Genomic DNA, 13,618 nt, shown 5'->3' with positions numbered 1-13,618 from the left:
AAGGAGGGGGCTGGGGAGAAGCAGGTAAGAGAGACTTCTTTCTTTTCAGAAGAGGCATTTCTACCTCTTGCGTAAACACCTGAGAAATTTTCAATACAATAATGACTTCTTCCATTGTCTTTAATTGCATGAAAACTCTTTGTTTTGTTTTGTTCTTCTTAGAGGTAGAAACAAGTAGTACCAATATTTATGCTGCTCAGCACTGCTATTTTTAATTGCACTTTTCCTTCATTCCTCTACCATTGTCTGTAAAGAATACGATTTATGCTTGTTGTAGCTTTATAATTTTTCTGGTTTTCTTTATCCAGTCTAATTTTGTTTCTCTTTTTAAATTCAGAGTAAAATTTTCAGAGGGACTGAAGTGTTTGAGGAGCCTGAATTTCTTTTTCAGAAGTGAGCTAAGAATCAGAGACCAGTGGCAAGTCAGAAAAAAAAGACAAAACAAAAAAAACACCAAAAAACCCAAACCAACCAAACAAAAAAACCCCCACACTGCTGACTTTCCTGCTTCTTTTTTTCCTTTTTGCAAACAATTTGACTTTTCCTTCCTTTGCTTTCCTGTGGTGAACTGCACATTTTGTTTTTTCTGGGGACTGTTAGCTGTTGAGTTCATTTTTGTGTTTCACTTGATTGCAATTTATTGTTTTGTGGCTCTGTCCTCTGGGTTAAACTTACTCATTACTTTGAATCAAAGGCACCATGCAAACAAAATTTAATCTAATATAATATTCTACTCTAATGGATTCCTTACAGTCTCTTTTCTTGGCAATCCTATTGTTCCTATCTCTTAAGCTTAAGCAATGAAATCAAGGTGCTTGTTGCCCTGAAGGGTTGCTTGTCTCCTTTGCCTTGCTCATATGCACAATGTCAAGGCAGGGTAGAAGTCATCGCTCATTTCTCCAAGAAGGTCATTTGTAACATGCAAGTGGTTACTTTTCAAATACAGAAGTCAATAACTTGTGATAGATTATTATTTGAAGTAATAAGCTTACTGTGGCTAGACCCTACACCACTAATATAAAAATATGCCACAGCAAATGTTTGACATGATCCTATCCAGCATCTCTCTCGTGTAGCTAATGCTTACAAATTGTGTTTATCTTTTATATGTGTAACTGCACCTCTCAGTTCCTACATCTTCATTGCCTTTGCTGTTGTTGCTCTATTGAGACGCTTATTTCATTCAAACAAGAAGCAAATAACCTGAAATTTTGCTGTGTTTAAATTTTCTCTTTTTTAAAAAATTATTATTTCCTTGTTTTAACTGAGTTTGTTTCTTTTTCTCTGAAAAACACTCATTGCATGTAATAACCAGTGTTATTTTCCTGGGGAAATAACAATATATTTTATTTTTATGTGATCAAAATGTCTTACATTAAAGAGCTTTTTTCTTCATTTTATGATCCTCTGCAAATCAGTCAGTTTGTGTTTCTTACATGTTACCTATCTTCTTCAGATTGCTGAGAAACTAATGTACAGCAGTCTTAGTAAAATCCAGCCAGCCTTTTCATGCCCTCCTCCTCCTCTTTCCATAGCATTCAGGCATTTGACCTTCATTGAGGAAGGACATTTATCACCAGCACCGTCTAGCCATCTGTTAGTGTACTTGCCCTCCCTGGTGCACGTTCTTGTAAATGGAAGCATTATGGATTACTTTAGGCTTATAATCCAAGTAAACAGTTATGAAGGGTGTTGATGATAACTCAAGGACTCATGCACCAGAGTGTTGCAGTTTGCAATATGGAATCACAAATCACTCTTAATATTTTACATTTAGTATCTCAGAAACATTTCTTTCTTCAGGTCTCCACCATGGTGCAAATATCCATGCCTTGTTCCCATGCAAAAGGCAGGCCTTCTGCAGCATTGATCCTTTCATTTCTTTAGGTCTCCAAAGTCTTAACAAGCTAATGACCACAGGCAGAGAATTGAGATGTATGTTAGTGGGGTTTATAGCAGTGAAATGTTGGAAAGGTGTTGATTCCAGGGCAGAGCCTCCATTGTGTGTGCAAGAGCTGGTTCACAGTGCTGTTGGACTGCATTGAGAGAGGTTGCCTTGGGTGCCTGCAACTTCCAGCCTGCCTTAGTGTGTTGGGTTGGTCATTGAAGGTTTGCATTGCAAGGAACAAAGTTTAAGACTGTATTCAACAGCAAAATTTTAACTTCAGATCCTTTTCCTGATTCATTCTTTCCAATCCTCAGCACTGATGGGTACTGCTTCACCATAATAGAAGAAGATGAGTCCGGTGGACATTTAGTCACCAAGGGATGTCTTGGATTAGAGGGCTCCGACTTCCAGTGTCGGGTAAGAAAGCATTTGCTGCCAGGGTGTTGCTTGGCTTTTGATAACTTTCAAGTGCAGTCAACAGGCATTACCATGTATGTGTTTTTAATTTGTATTCATTTGGCAGATAGTTGCTCTGCATTGATTGCTGAGAGGAGTGCATTTATATCCCCAAATGGTCATATTATAGCTGGTTCTAGCAATAACTGAAGCTTTTGTATTCAGAGAAATGCAGTCTGGTTCCTGAAGTCTTCATAGTAGCTAAAGTTAGTTAGGATGTTATTTGATGGTCAGCAGCAACCTTTATGTCTTACATGCAGTTGCACTTTGGTTTTGGATTTCTGGTACCAGAAATTTCCTTCAAGTACAGTGGTCATCTGGTGGAGAGCAAATCTCCATCTCTGCAGGAATGGCAGTGTATGGGCAATGGAGCAAGGTGGCTCTAAAGTGTTTGCCTTTCCTAATGTTACCTTAAATGGTTCTACATGAGTACAGGAACAGTCTAACCATCAAGGTCCATGGATGGTATTTTACTCAGCTTCTCATAAGAGCTGAAGCAGCAGCTAAATTATTCCACACAGCAATTCCTGTATTTTTCTGGCTAAACTGTTTTGAATACCCACGTTAACTTATTTTTTAAATGTAAGTCTAACAGATGAACATTTGTGACTTTCATATTTTTGTATTGCATCATTAGAGTTACTCAATCCCTCTGCAGCTCTAGGGCACCCATAATACTACATCAGGGGTGAATTTTCTTAATTATCTAGGTGAAATGTTGCTGGATATGCTCAATGACAGAAATCCTTACTCCACACATCCTAGAAATCTGTGACAGACTGTAGTCGAGCTAACAGAATCATAGAATCATTAAGGTTGGAAAAGACCTTCAAGATAATCTAGTCCAACTGCAACCCCAACTACTGCAACCACTAAACTATATCCTGAAGTGCCACATCTAAATGTTTCTTGAACACCTCCAGGATGGTGACTCCACCACCTCCCTGGACAGCCCTTTCCAATGCCTCACCACTCTTCCAGTAAAGAAATTTTTCCTAATATCCAACCTAATAAGCACATCTTTCTCTCAAGTGCCAGTATGACAGTGTATATTTACCACACAGCTAAGTGCTTTCTATCCAATTGTTTGTTGCAGGACACTCCTATTCCACACCAAAGAAGATCTATTGAGTGTTGCACAGGCCAAGATTACTGTAACAAACACCTTCACCCTACACTGCCACCACTGAAAAATCGAGGTAAGGGGAATTAAATCTAGCCCCAAAAGGATCTTTTCCTGTTGTTCTTTGTGCCTTAGGAAGAAACAAAGTCAAAACCAAAGCACCCCCTTCCAACTGTACGTGGTTAGAAAGATAAACTGGATTGAACAGTATTGCTGAATTCCTGTAGGTCATGAGGGGAGCGGTGCCTTGACCTGTGTTTGCTGATACTTGCCATTATTCCAGTTGCATAGATGCAGTGAGCACCAGGTGCTTTAGTTGCACAATCTTGTCCTAGCACAGACCTGCTGGCTATCAGTCATCATCCCAAAGATTTAGGTTAGTCACCCTTGCTGTGTGTGTTTTTAGCCTCATAATAATATGGAATCTTTTTTCTAGTCCCTGACATTACTGTTTTTCCTAGTTCCACATATATCTGGGACCATGTCTCCAGTGGTTAATCAGTCTGTTCAAGTTTACTGAAGTCCGTTAAGCTTTTATTATTTAAAAGACCTGATAATCCAGCACTAGGACTTTTCCTATTTAAAAGACCTGATAATCCATTACTAGTCACTAAAGCAGATTTTCTGCTTGAAAAATGTAGTTGAAAATACAATGTAGAGTAAGAACTCAAGTACCGACTTTTAAAATGTATTTATTTGAGAACAAGTGGATGTAAATTAACTTAGTAAGTTCTGAGGCAAGGTTTTAGCTTTTTTGTTTGTTTAAACATCACCTTCTGAAAGCTGGTGAAACTGTTTTGGCTGGATGTTGCAAAATACATTTTCTAGAAATGTATTCCTAAATGTTAATTCACCCGTTATAAACTCTTGACAGCAATAGCCAGGATTTGTACTGGTCAGCATGGAGTTCAGTCTGTGAGAGTTCAGGCCAAGGCTGCAGGAGAATTTGTAATCATTGTGTTTTGTGTTGAAAATCCAGATCGGTGTGCAGATGCACTCTTAAATATGCAAACAGCAGAAACTTAACAAATGCATGCTCAGTGAAAACCTGCAACATGTAAGCTGTTCCCTTCATGCCCATGAAATTCTGCACAGATGGGCTGCAGACTCAGGCTTATGGAGAGTAGTGTGTAAATATTTCACTGTTTACTGGCAAGCCAGTAAGTCAGCAAAGCCTCATAAAAATCTGACTTCCAACATAAGAGTTATGTGCTACTTTGTTGTTTTTTTTCATTTTAAGAAGTTCTTTGGATGGAGAAAGAAACTCCAAAAGGGACTCAATATTTGCTCACACTTAGTGTATCAATAAATATTTCAGCTTGGAGAACACTGCCATGACTACTTCTTGCTGCTGACTGAATTTTTTCTGCATTAGAACTACTTAAAAGTTCTGAACCAATGCCTAACACCAAACATCTGCCTTATTAAGATTTTGTTACTTGGCAATACTATCTGCTGCTTATACAGAAAGCAATAAAACAAGCTTTGGTAGTGGCAGAAGTTGTTTGGATTGATGTTGATTTTGTGTGTATGGGGTAAATAAAGCATCACTTGGGCACCAGGGTGGCGGACCCATTAAACTGCAGAGGGAGTACTTGTTGAAAGAAAGATTTCATAGAGTTGGAACAGAATTCTAGCTGCTCATTGTTGCAAAGTTGTCTATTTTATCATGACAAACAAAAGGCAGTGTATTCACTCAACACATCCTGAAGACTTTTGTTTGAAGTAAGTTCTTGCACTACTGGTATCCTGATAGTATACTGGAGAAATACATTTCAGGAGCTGCTTCACTGAATGTGGCTGGACAGGGCTGAAGTCAGCACCTTTATTAAAGCCTCAAGTAAATATGTAGTTCTTGGTGCCAGCACTGTTTTAATTTGTCGTTGCGGTATCCTAGTATGAAAGCTGGGGTAACAGCCATAGTTGAAACTGTAGGCACTCACTGCAACCACGTACAAATGCTGCCTACAAATACAAGCTACTGCTGGTGCCCAGTGCTATGGCTGTGATCATTGTTTCTACTGGAAACATGTAGAATAAGCTGTGACTGAGTACTGTTAGAATTGTCTATAAAATTTAGCATAAAATGTAAGTACAAAGAAGAGAAGGTGAACTTACAAACAAACATCTAGGAACAACCTTCTGACCTCCAGGATTCCATGAAAAATACGTGTGTTCCTTAGCATTTAAAAAACAAACAGAAATTTAGCTTCTGATGAACTTAGTCCAAGGTCATATCTCATGGGAAACAGAGTCTAGGGAGATCATCTAGCTGAAGGTCAGAGGCTGTTGAACTGCAAATTAACCTATGCACCAAGGTAACGTCTACAAAGGAAAGGGACTTGTGTTCTCAAAGTTCTTTTCCAGACCCAGCATGTGCTGGAAAGTGGAATTTACCTGCCCTTCCCCCATGAAAAAAAAAAAGGAGGACTTCGTATATGAAAGTGGGAGCTGGAAGAATTAACAGTGGTCAAAGCAAGGCTTGTTAAGCAAGATGGAAGGAGCAACAACTAAGCCTGTTTTGAGCTCATCTCAGTACAGAACTAGCAGGATAAAATACCTCAGAGAAACCATAAAGTCCTTGTCCCAGAGGTACATCTGTCTTATTAAGGAAATGAGAGTTATAATTGGATCTGATATAACACCTCTGCTTTAAACAATAAAAGGTATTCCTGGAAGTCCCAGCAAAAGCACAGGCTGAGACCAGTCGAAAGGAGAAATATATCTTTACTGATTTAGAGCCTATATAAGCAGAAGTGGTGGTGCCACCGTGTCTGGCTCCCTGCCTGTAGAGCTAGTGATGAATGGGCAAGGGAATGATTGGAGGAATGATGGGGTTTGATGTGTGCACACAGTCTCCACGCCTCAGATTTCATTGCAGTTTTTACTTGGATAACCGTAACATTGTGAACTGGAGGGACCTGCGGAGGGAGGAGAACCTCCTCTCCTTTGATATGCTGACTTCTCCCTTGAACCTGCTGGGTGGCATTTGCAATGCACTTCTCAGCACAGTCCTGTGGATAGCAGAGTGAGGGGAACAAGAGGGGTGAAATCATGGAAAAAAAAAAACGGAGAGGCAGCTTGGAATCACCAAACCCCCCTCCTTTTATTGCCATCTCCTTTTCTGTGCTGCTTACCATTGACACCAGCATGCACCACTGTTTTTGTACAACACAAAAATGTTAACATGTCGTTTGCTGGATTTCGCCAGCTGAGGTACATAAAGAAGCTTCCCAGTCCTACTGCATGTTTGTTCTGCACTCCCCCCACTGTGCTCCTGGTGATTGCTCACTGCTGCCTCTGTGGAAGCTACTGCTTAGTCTCATAACCCTGCTGCTTGGCATGTTGCAGTTGCCAAGTAACATAACACTAGAAACCACAGTGCTGGACTTGTTAAAGGACAGAGTATCTCCATCACGCAAACTCACACTGACTGGTACCCACCAGTCTCCACCATGCAGCCCTTGAGCCAGTGATAAAGTGGACTCACAGCTGAGCTGCCCCATCCCCTACTTGGCCAAGGAGGTGCTGAAAATGGTGCGTGGAAAGGGAGATTTGTCCTGCTGCTCTGTAGCAAACAGTGTGGGCTGTAGCAGAAGAGTTGGTCTCCAGAAGCACTAGTCTGGCTTAGTTCAGCAGAACAGACATTGCTGGTAGAAGAACGGGGCATCTTTTTAATCTTGTGTTGTCCATGTGCCAGTGGGTTTATGAAGCCCTCAAGTGAGTAAGCAAATTAAATTCTGCCAAAATGCTTTGAAAATGCAGGAAGTATTTGAAAGGTGAGACAATGGCTCACTTATCTTCAGTATTGCCTCTCATCATATGTAGCCAAATAAATACAAAGACATATGGAAGTTATTCTGCGCTCTTGCGAGAACCATGTGCACGCCCATGCTGTGAGCCACTACTAAAGCTGTGTTAGCTGACTTCATCAGCATGGGGGATATCACCTACTCCAAGAGCCTCAGCATCGCTGCTCCTGCAGTCTGGATCAGCCACTCCCAGCATGGAGATCAAGACACATTCCTTTATGTCTTTTGTGTTTTCCTTGCACTTGCTTCACGTAATTCCATTTGGGTACCAAAAAATTGTGCAGTGTTGGAGTCTGGAGTTTGTTTGAGAGCTACACAGCACTTCCCAAATGCCTTCTGGCTTCTGGGACAAACAAACTGTGTTTATTTACTTTTCTGAATGGGAGAAACACATTAGAAACACTGAGCATAGGGTTTGGATAATTTTAAACCTAAACATTATTGGAATTTGTTTCAAGATTTCAGCATCTTTATCATCCGTCTCCCAAATGTACATACTCATACACAGCCAGCAAGAACAGTTCTGGTAGTGCAACCCTTTGTGTCTGTGCAAATGCAGAGCTTTTCATGGCTTTAATATCTAGCATACACAATTATGAGCAAGATCTGCGTTGCTCCCTCTGTATCTAACATCAACCTTCATTACTGCTAAGCACAAAAGCCCGACTTCCGTCATCATTTATTTTGTGAAGTGGGAAAAAGCTCGCTGCAGCCCGGTATCCAGGTTTCTCCCAGGTATAAAATTCCACTATGTGGTCTGAGTGTTCTGTTATTCTCTCCTCAGCTGATGGGCTGTGACATCTTAAACTGTTAAAAACCACACGTTTTAGAGGGAAACGGCTGTCTGACACTGGCTGCTTACAAATCATGAACTAGAGCCCTTAGCCCTGCCGAGCAGCCATCTCTTTCACCAGAGAGGTCTGGATTCCCCAGGGGGATCTCTGTTTCAGCACACAGACCTCTTGGAGTGACAGGTCAGGTAGAAATCTGCTGCAGCAGGGAGAATGGTGGGCTCCAGTGTTTTCATGATAGACATCGTGTCAGTGTCCCCTTTCAAAGGCATTGGACATGTCTTTAATGTTTACATTGTTAGTGCTCCCAGAGCAGGTAATGGCAGGTAAAAAAATGACCAGTGTGATCAGAAGGTGCATTGGTAGGTAGTCTCTGTTTGTAGTGGAAAGGGGAAGGAAAGAAAGAGGGGTCAAAATCAGAAGGAGAAACTGGATCTTTTAAATAAAAGAACATGACGGTAAACCAAGAGTCCCTTAGGAATCTCATCTCATTGTAAATCTGAAATGTAATAGCGCTGTGGCAGGATGAGTTGGGAAGGATAGATTTCTAGCATTTTACAATGTGTTGGGCATTAGCATGAAAGATGGAAGGCAGAGAGGCTGAAGAGCTTCAAAAATCAGTCCTCATTTGCGTTATACCAGATAGCAACTTCAGGAGGGTGGTATCTGTATCTACATGCTGAAAGACCCTAATTTTGGGATTCTGGGGGGTGGGGGAAGTTAAAGGTTTCTTTGTTTTCCAGGAGAGGAGTATGCATGAAGGTCAGACTTGCTTGCCTGAGTTGAAAGTACAAATTTGGAGATGAATGGTATACTTTAAAGCAGAATATGAGTCTCCCATGCAAAATCTGGCTGAAACATTTTAATAGATTTTATGTAATGACATTTTCTACAAATTATTTGACACGTTTCATTTTCTGAGAGATGGATTATTCTGCAGTGATGGAAATACACTTTCAAGACCTCTTGTGGCCTGCCTTCTTGGGGATTGGATTGTTAGCCATGTCTTCCATCCTAGGATAAATGCAATTATTCTTTTATACATATATATATATATATATATATGAACTGCTCAATAGGATGCTACTTAATCAGAGTGATTTAAGATAAAGGCAGTAATTTTTGTAACTCCTGGCTGATCACTTAGGTCAAGACACCAAGCTACAGGTCTTAGCTGATTTTTCATTCAGAACCAAACAGGGAATTGCAAAGCAAAGTGATATTTCACCTGAGCAAGGTCTGAAAAATCAGTCTTTTGGAGGTGCTGGTTCTGCCCCGGTTAGTGAGGGTCAAAGAAGAAGCATACAAAAAGCCTGGGATATCCAGGGGTGTCTTCAGTAAAAAAAAAAAAAAAAAAAAAGGAAACGAACTGGTGCTTGCTGTGTTTTTTAGGGCGTGTGTCTTTTGATACTGACTTTGTACCACCTCCTTTTCCAAATTTTCCATCTTTCTTTTTTTAACCCCAGATTTTGCTGAAGGAAACATTCACCATAATGCTCTGCTGATCTCAGTGGCTATTTGCAGTATACTTCTGGTGTTCATCATTGTATTCTGCTACTACAGGTACATGAGCAATATCTTGCCAGCTTGTTAATGCTCCTCCCAACATTTATCTTTTTATAGACTTAGGAATTTGAAAAAAATCCAGTGGGCCTTAAGGAAAAAAATGAAAAACTGTAATTTTATTATGAGGAAAAATATGTATTTTAGTCATGCTAGTCATATGTATACCTGCGTAATTAATTTCATATAGCATCTTTTGCCCAACATCCTAAAAAGCCATTCAGGTAGAGGCACAGATTATTCTTCAGTGAGTATGATAAAGCCACAGTACAGGTTTTATATAGGGTAAATAAATCTAAGGCTTTGAAATGTGTTTATGGGGTGAAGACCTCAATCATAAAAAAGAAAAGAATAAAGGAATGTCAATAAATGTCTAGAATGTTATAATCATCTACATACATTGTGTTTAAATAATTTGTCACATTTTTAAATAGTCTCAGGTCCCATGAACCTACCTTCTCTGGCTCCTTAAGAGATCCACTAGAGTCAGTAAAATAAAAATGGGTATTCCCTTGGTCTGTGTTTTAAACGTATGTTAAGTTTCTGAAAGAAAAACATTTGGTTGCATTGCAAACTTACACCAGATTGCACCATCCTTGAGTTTTATGCTTTGAGAGTTTTGATGCTGAAAGCAGTCGCTAAAAATAAAATAGAAAATTTTGGGCAGTGAGCCTGGCATATTCTTCAGGGGAGCCGAGGAAGCTGTGAGGCTATAAATGAAGCAAATGTGAAGGATGATGTGCATTGTTTATTGTATTCAAAGCTAATTTCACTTCCATGTAAAACGGCAGATACAAACGCCAAGAAACGAGGCCCCGTTACAGCATCGGGCTGGAGCAGGATGAGACCTACATTCCCCCTGGAGAGTCCCTGAAGGATTTGATCGAGCAGTCCCAGAGCTCGGGGAGCGGCTCCGGGCTCCCTCTCCTGGTAAGGAAGCAGTGTTATTTTAATGCAAGTTTAAAATGCAAAAATGAGAAGAAAAAATTAGGGACAAGAAATTACATTTATGTGTCCACAGTTGTTATTTTAGGTTTATGGGGTTTGTGGTTTTTTTATGTTTTTTTGTTGTGTTGTTTGTTTTTTTTCCCAGAAATGACAAAGATTTAAGCTGGAGAACAGCTGCTTTAGAAGCAGGAGACTTTTTTCCTGTAGGCTTAAGCAAAAAAAAAAAGAAAAAAAGGCTTAAGAGTTGTGGGTTTTTGCCTCACCTCATTTCTTATTTTAGATACTGTAGGGTAAGTACAGGCTAATAGAGCTCACAGAAATCCACCAGGGTTTAGTCCAATGTGCAGGACATCATCTGGCCTGCTGATCTTATTTTCCTGCTTTCTATGTGCAGCACACAATAGCATTTCAAACATTTACACATCATCTTCATGTAAAGGAAACTGTAATTCATTGAACATGGAACCTTTTTATGTGTAGACTTCACTTTGCATTCAGAAGTCAAAAGGCAAGTTCTTTTTCCTCTTAGTGTGGCAATCTCAAAGGTAAAAGGCACAGTAATGAACTTCGTGATTGTTTCTGAACTGACTCCAAGATGACTGAACTCCCTGAGATCAGCTGCTGGAAAAGCAGAAGTTTTAACTTTATGTTGCAAAACAGTTCTGTTCACCGGGGGTTTTGGTGTCTGGAGGTCATAGTGCTTTTTTAGCACTGAAGAAAAAAGCCAGGCGTCTTATTTAAAATAACGGCCTCTGTGAAAATGAATTAGATTTCATTTTCATTTTTCAGAGAGGATATGTCCCTCCTGTCTCCCAAACCTATTAGTTTGTAGTGATCCTATTACTGTAGATGTGTTCCAGTTTCCAAGTACTACATACTACCTCTCTGTTTTTTGCCCACACATCTTTTTTTCTACACCCTGAAGAAGAAATAAAATGGGAAATTTTACAGTTCCTTAAAAATGTAGCAACAGGCTGAGTCGTTGGCAAAAACCTGACTAAACTCAATTTGGTCTGGCAGGAATAAATGCTTAGGGCCCCATTTAAATAAAGTGCTGGCTTTTTAAAAAATCCAATTTTCTGACAATTAACATAGCTACTGAGAAAAAAAGCCAAGCTGCCAAGTAGGTGCTGTGACTGGTGCTGAGAATGGAAAAAACACAGTAATTTTTTTCTGTTGAAGGGAACTCCATCATTAGGTCTTGGCTTTAAAAAAGGTCTGTTGTATCCAATATCAGTGTCCTGCTAGCAGCCATGGGAAGGAGGGATCATGCTTACAATTCAGGACCATTCCTGATGAGAGCTTCCACTTGATTTAATTATGAGGGGTTCTTGCTTTTTTTTTTTTTTTTTTTTTCCCTTCTTTTTTTTTTTTTTATGACACCTGACACATCAAGATCTTGGTCTGTGCTTGATGCTCCTGCCTGTTAGAGTGACAGAAATAATATAATAATTTAGAGCAAACACAAGAAACTTGGTTGTTCTTCTCTGAGAGGATGTGTTTCCAGCAGCCCACGTAGGTAGCAGGTGCCCTGGGGCATCTTGTAACAGTACATGGCTCAATACTGTATCCCAGGATGCCCTTGAGACAAAAAAATGGGAGCCACACAGATTGTGACCTCTTACTCTTTATACCTTCCTGTGTCCCAGTGAGCTGGTTGAAGATGGGTTCTGCAGTCTTTCTGGTCTCCCCTGGTATTTTCTTTCAGTGAACAGAAAAACTAACTTCTACTAGTACACTGCTGTAATGGCTAAGGTGGTATCTCAACCGGCTCACTGCTCAGTAGCTCTCAGAGAGAGCTGGTGCTCCATGAAGCAGAAACTATCCTTTCTTTTGCTGGCCCTCCTCCCTCAAGCCTGGAGACTTTGCAGCCACTGGACCAAGTGTTCTTCCTGAAGGCACTCTTTTCCCCTCTTTCTGTGCCTAGGAAAACGCATACATTTTTTTCCCAAACTTTAAGTATTGTTTTTCTGTGTAAGAAAAGGAAAACAAGATCTATAATGAATCTTGCACTTGGTAATAGATGTTTGCTGAATTTCCCAGACTGCTACAACCACTACAGGATTGCTAGAAATGCTCGGATTAATGACTCCAGGCTTATACATGAGGCAGATATACAGAGATGCCTGACAATAATTCTCTAGACTTTATTGTGGAAGAGTTCGGTTTTAACAGTACTATTTCACATGCAAAGGCGGGAAAATCCAATGTTGTTATTTCACGAAAGTGAGCTGCAAATTTATTACAAAGTGTCACTTAATGCTAAACAGTAATGTTTTCTTTTTGTGCAGAACATTTATTCAAATTGTATAATAAATATTATACCAAAACCAAGATTTCATTAATGGAGACATCCAGCAAATGTTTTTTCTCCTGACCTGTTCATACCTCTGACAAAAAAGTTTGCCACAGGTCAAATGCTGCCAATCAAATTTGAAACCAAGAGAAAAAACAACAGTAACTTGTGAATAAAGGCTTTGAGCCAACAAACTGGGGTGCATAATCAAGTCTGTGCCAGCAAAGAGAATCCCATTGGCCTTAACAGAGCAAGAACTGTAGGCAAAGCTGTTGCACCCATGAATCCACATGCAAAATTGGGGAAGGACATTAGGTGCTGGGAACATTTGTTTCAGTGATCTGTATGAAGAATTAGCTGAATTACAGCTTGGTCTTTAGCTTTTCACACCTTTTTTTCCAAATTCTTCTTCCAGTGAGTTTCATTTTTCAATGGACTGAATCCCAGCTGTACGTACGAAATTCTCAGATTTAAAATATTCATAATATCAAAGTTACAAAAGGTTGATTTGTCTGAATTTCCACATTTAGCTGAACATCAGAAAAATAGAATGCAGAAGGTAGAAATAGTTAGTAATTGGATTTATTCCAATCAGGAAGAGGAAACAAAGGGCTGTGTAACCTTACCTTGCTGATGACAGAGCTCAAGCAACAAAATATGCAGATTCGAAAATAAATTTAAAAAACCCAGCCCCACTCACATATAATTCAGTATCCTTATGAAATTGGTTCATCCAACAAT

At 39.8% G+C, this 13,618-nt stretch overlaps 1 protein-coding gene across 1 annotated transcript in view; it reads left to right on the top strand.

The window, feature by feature from the left end:
• BMPR1B (bone morphogenetic protein receptor type 1B) overlaps positions 1-13,618 on the top strand; it is a 76,653-nt gene that overhangs the window by 52,015 nt on the left and 11,020 nt on the right. Inside the window, exons 3-6 of the mRNA XM_051617620.1 lie at positions 2,203-2,305; positions 3,441-3,543; positions 9,537-9,633; positions 10,425-10,563. Of these exons, the coding sequence (XP_051473580.1) occupies positions 2,203-2,305; positions 3,441-3,543; positions 9,537-9,633; positions 10,425-10,563 (442 nt within the window). The remainder of the gene's footprint in view (positions 1-2,202; positions 2,306-3,440; positions 3,544-9,536; positions 9,634-10,424; positions 10,564-13,618) is intronic.

Source organism: Apus apus, chromosome 4, assembly GCF_020740795.1.
Source record: "Apus apus isolate bApuApu2 chromosome 4, bApuApu2.pri.cur, whole genome shotgun sequence".
Classification (NCBI taxonomy): Eukaryota; Metazoa; Chordata; class Aves; order Apodiformes; family Apodidae; genus Apus; species Apus apus.
This window is presented reverse-complemented; position numbering and strand designations above follow the sequence as displayed.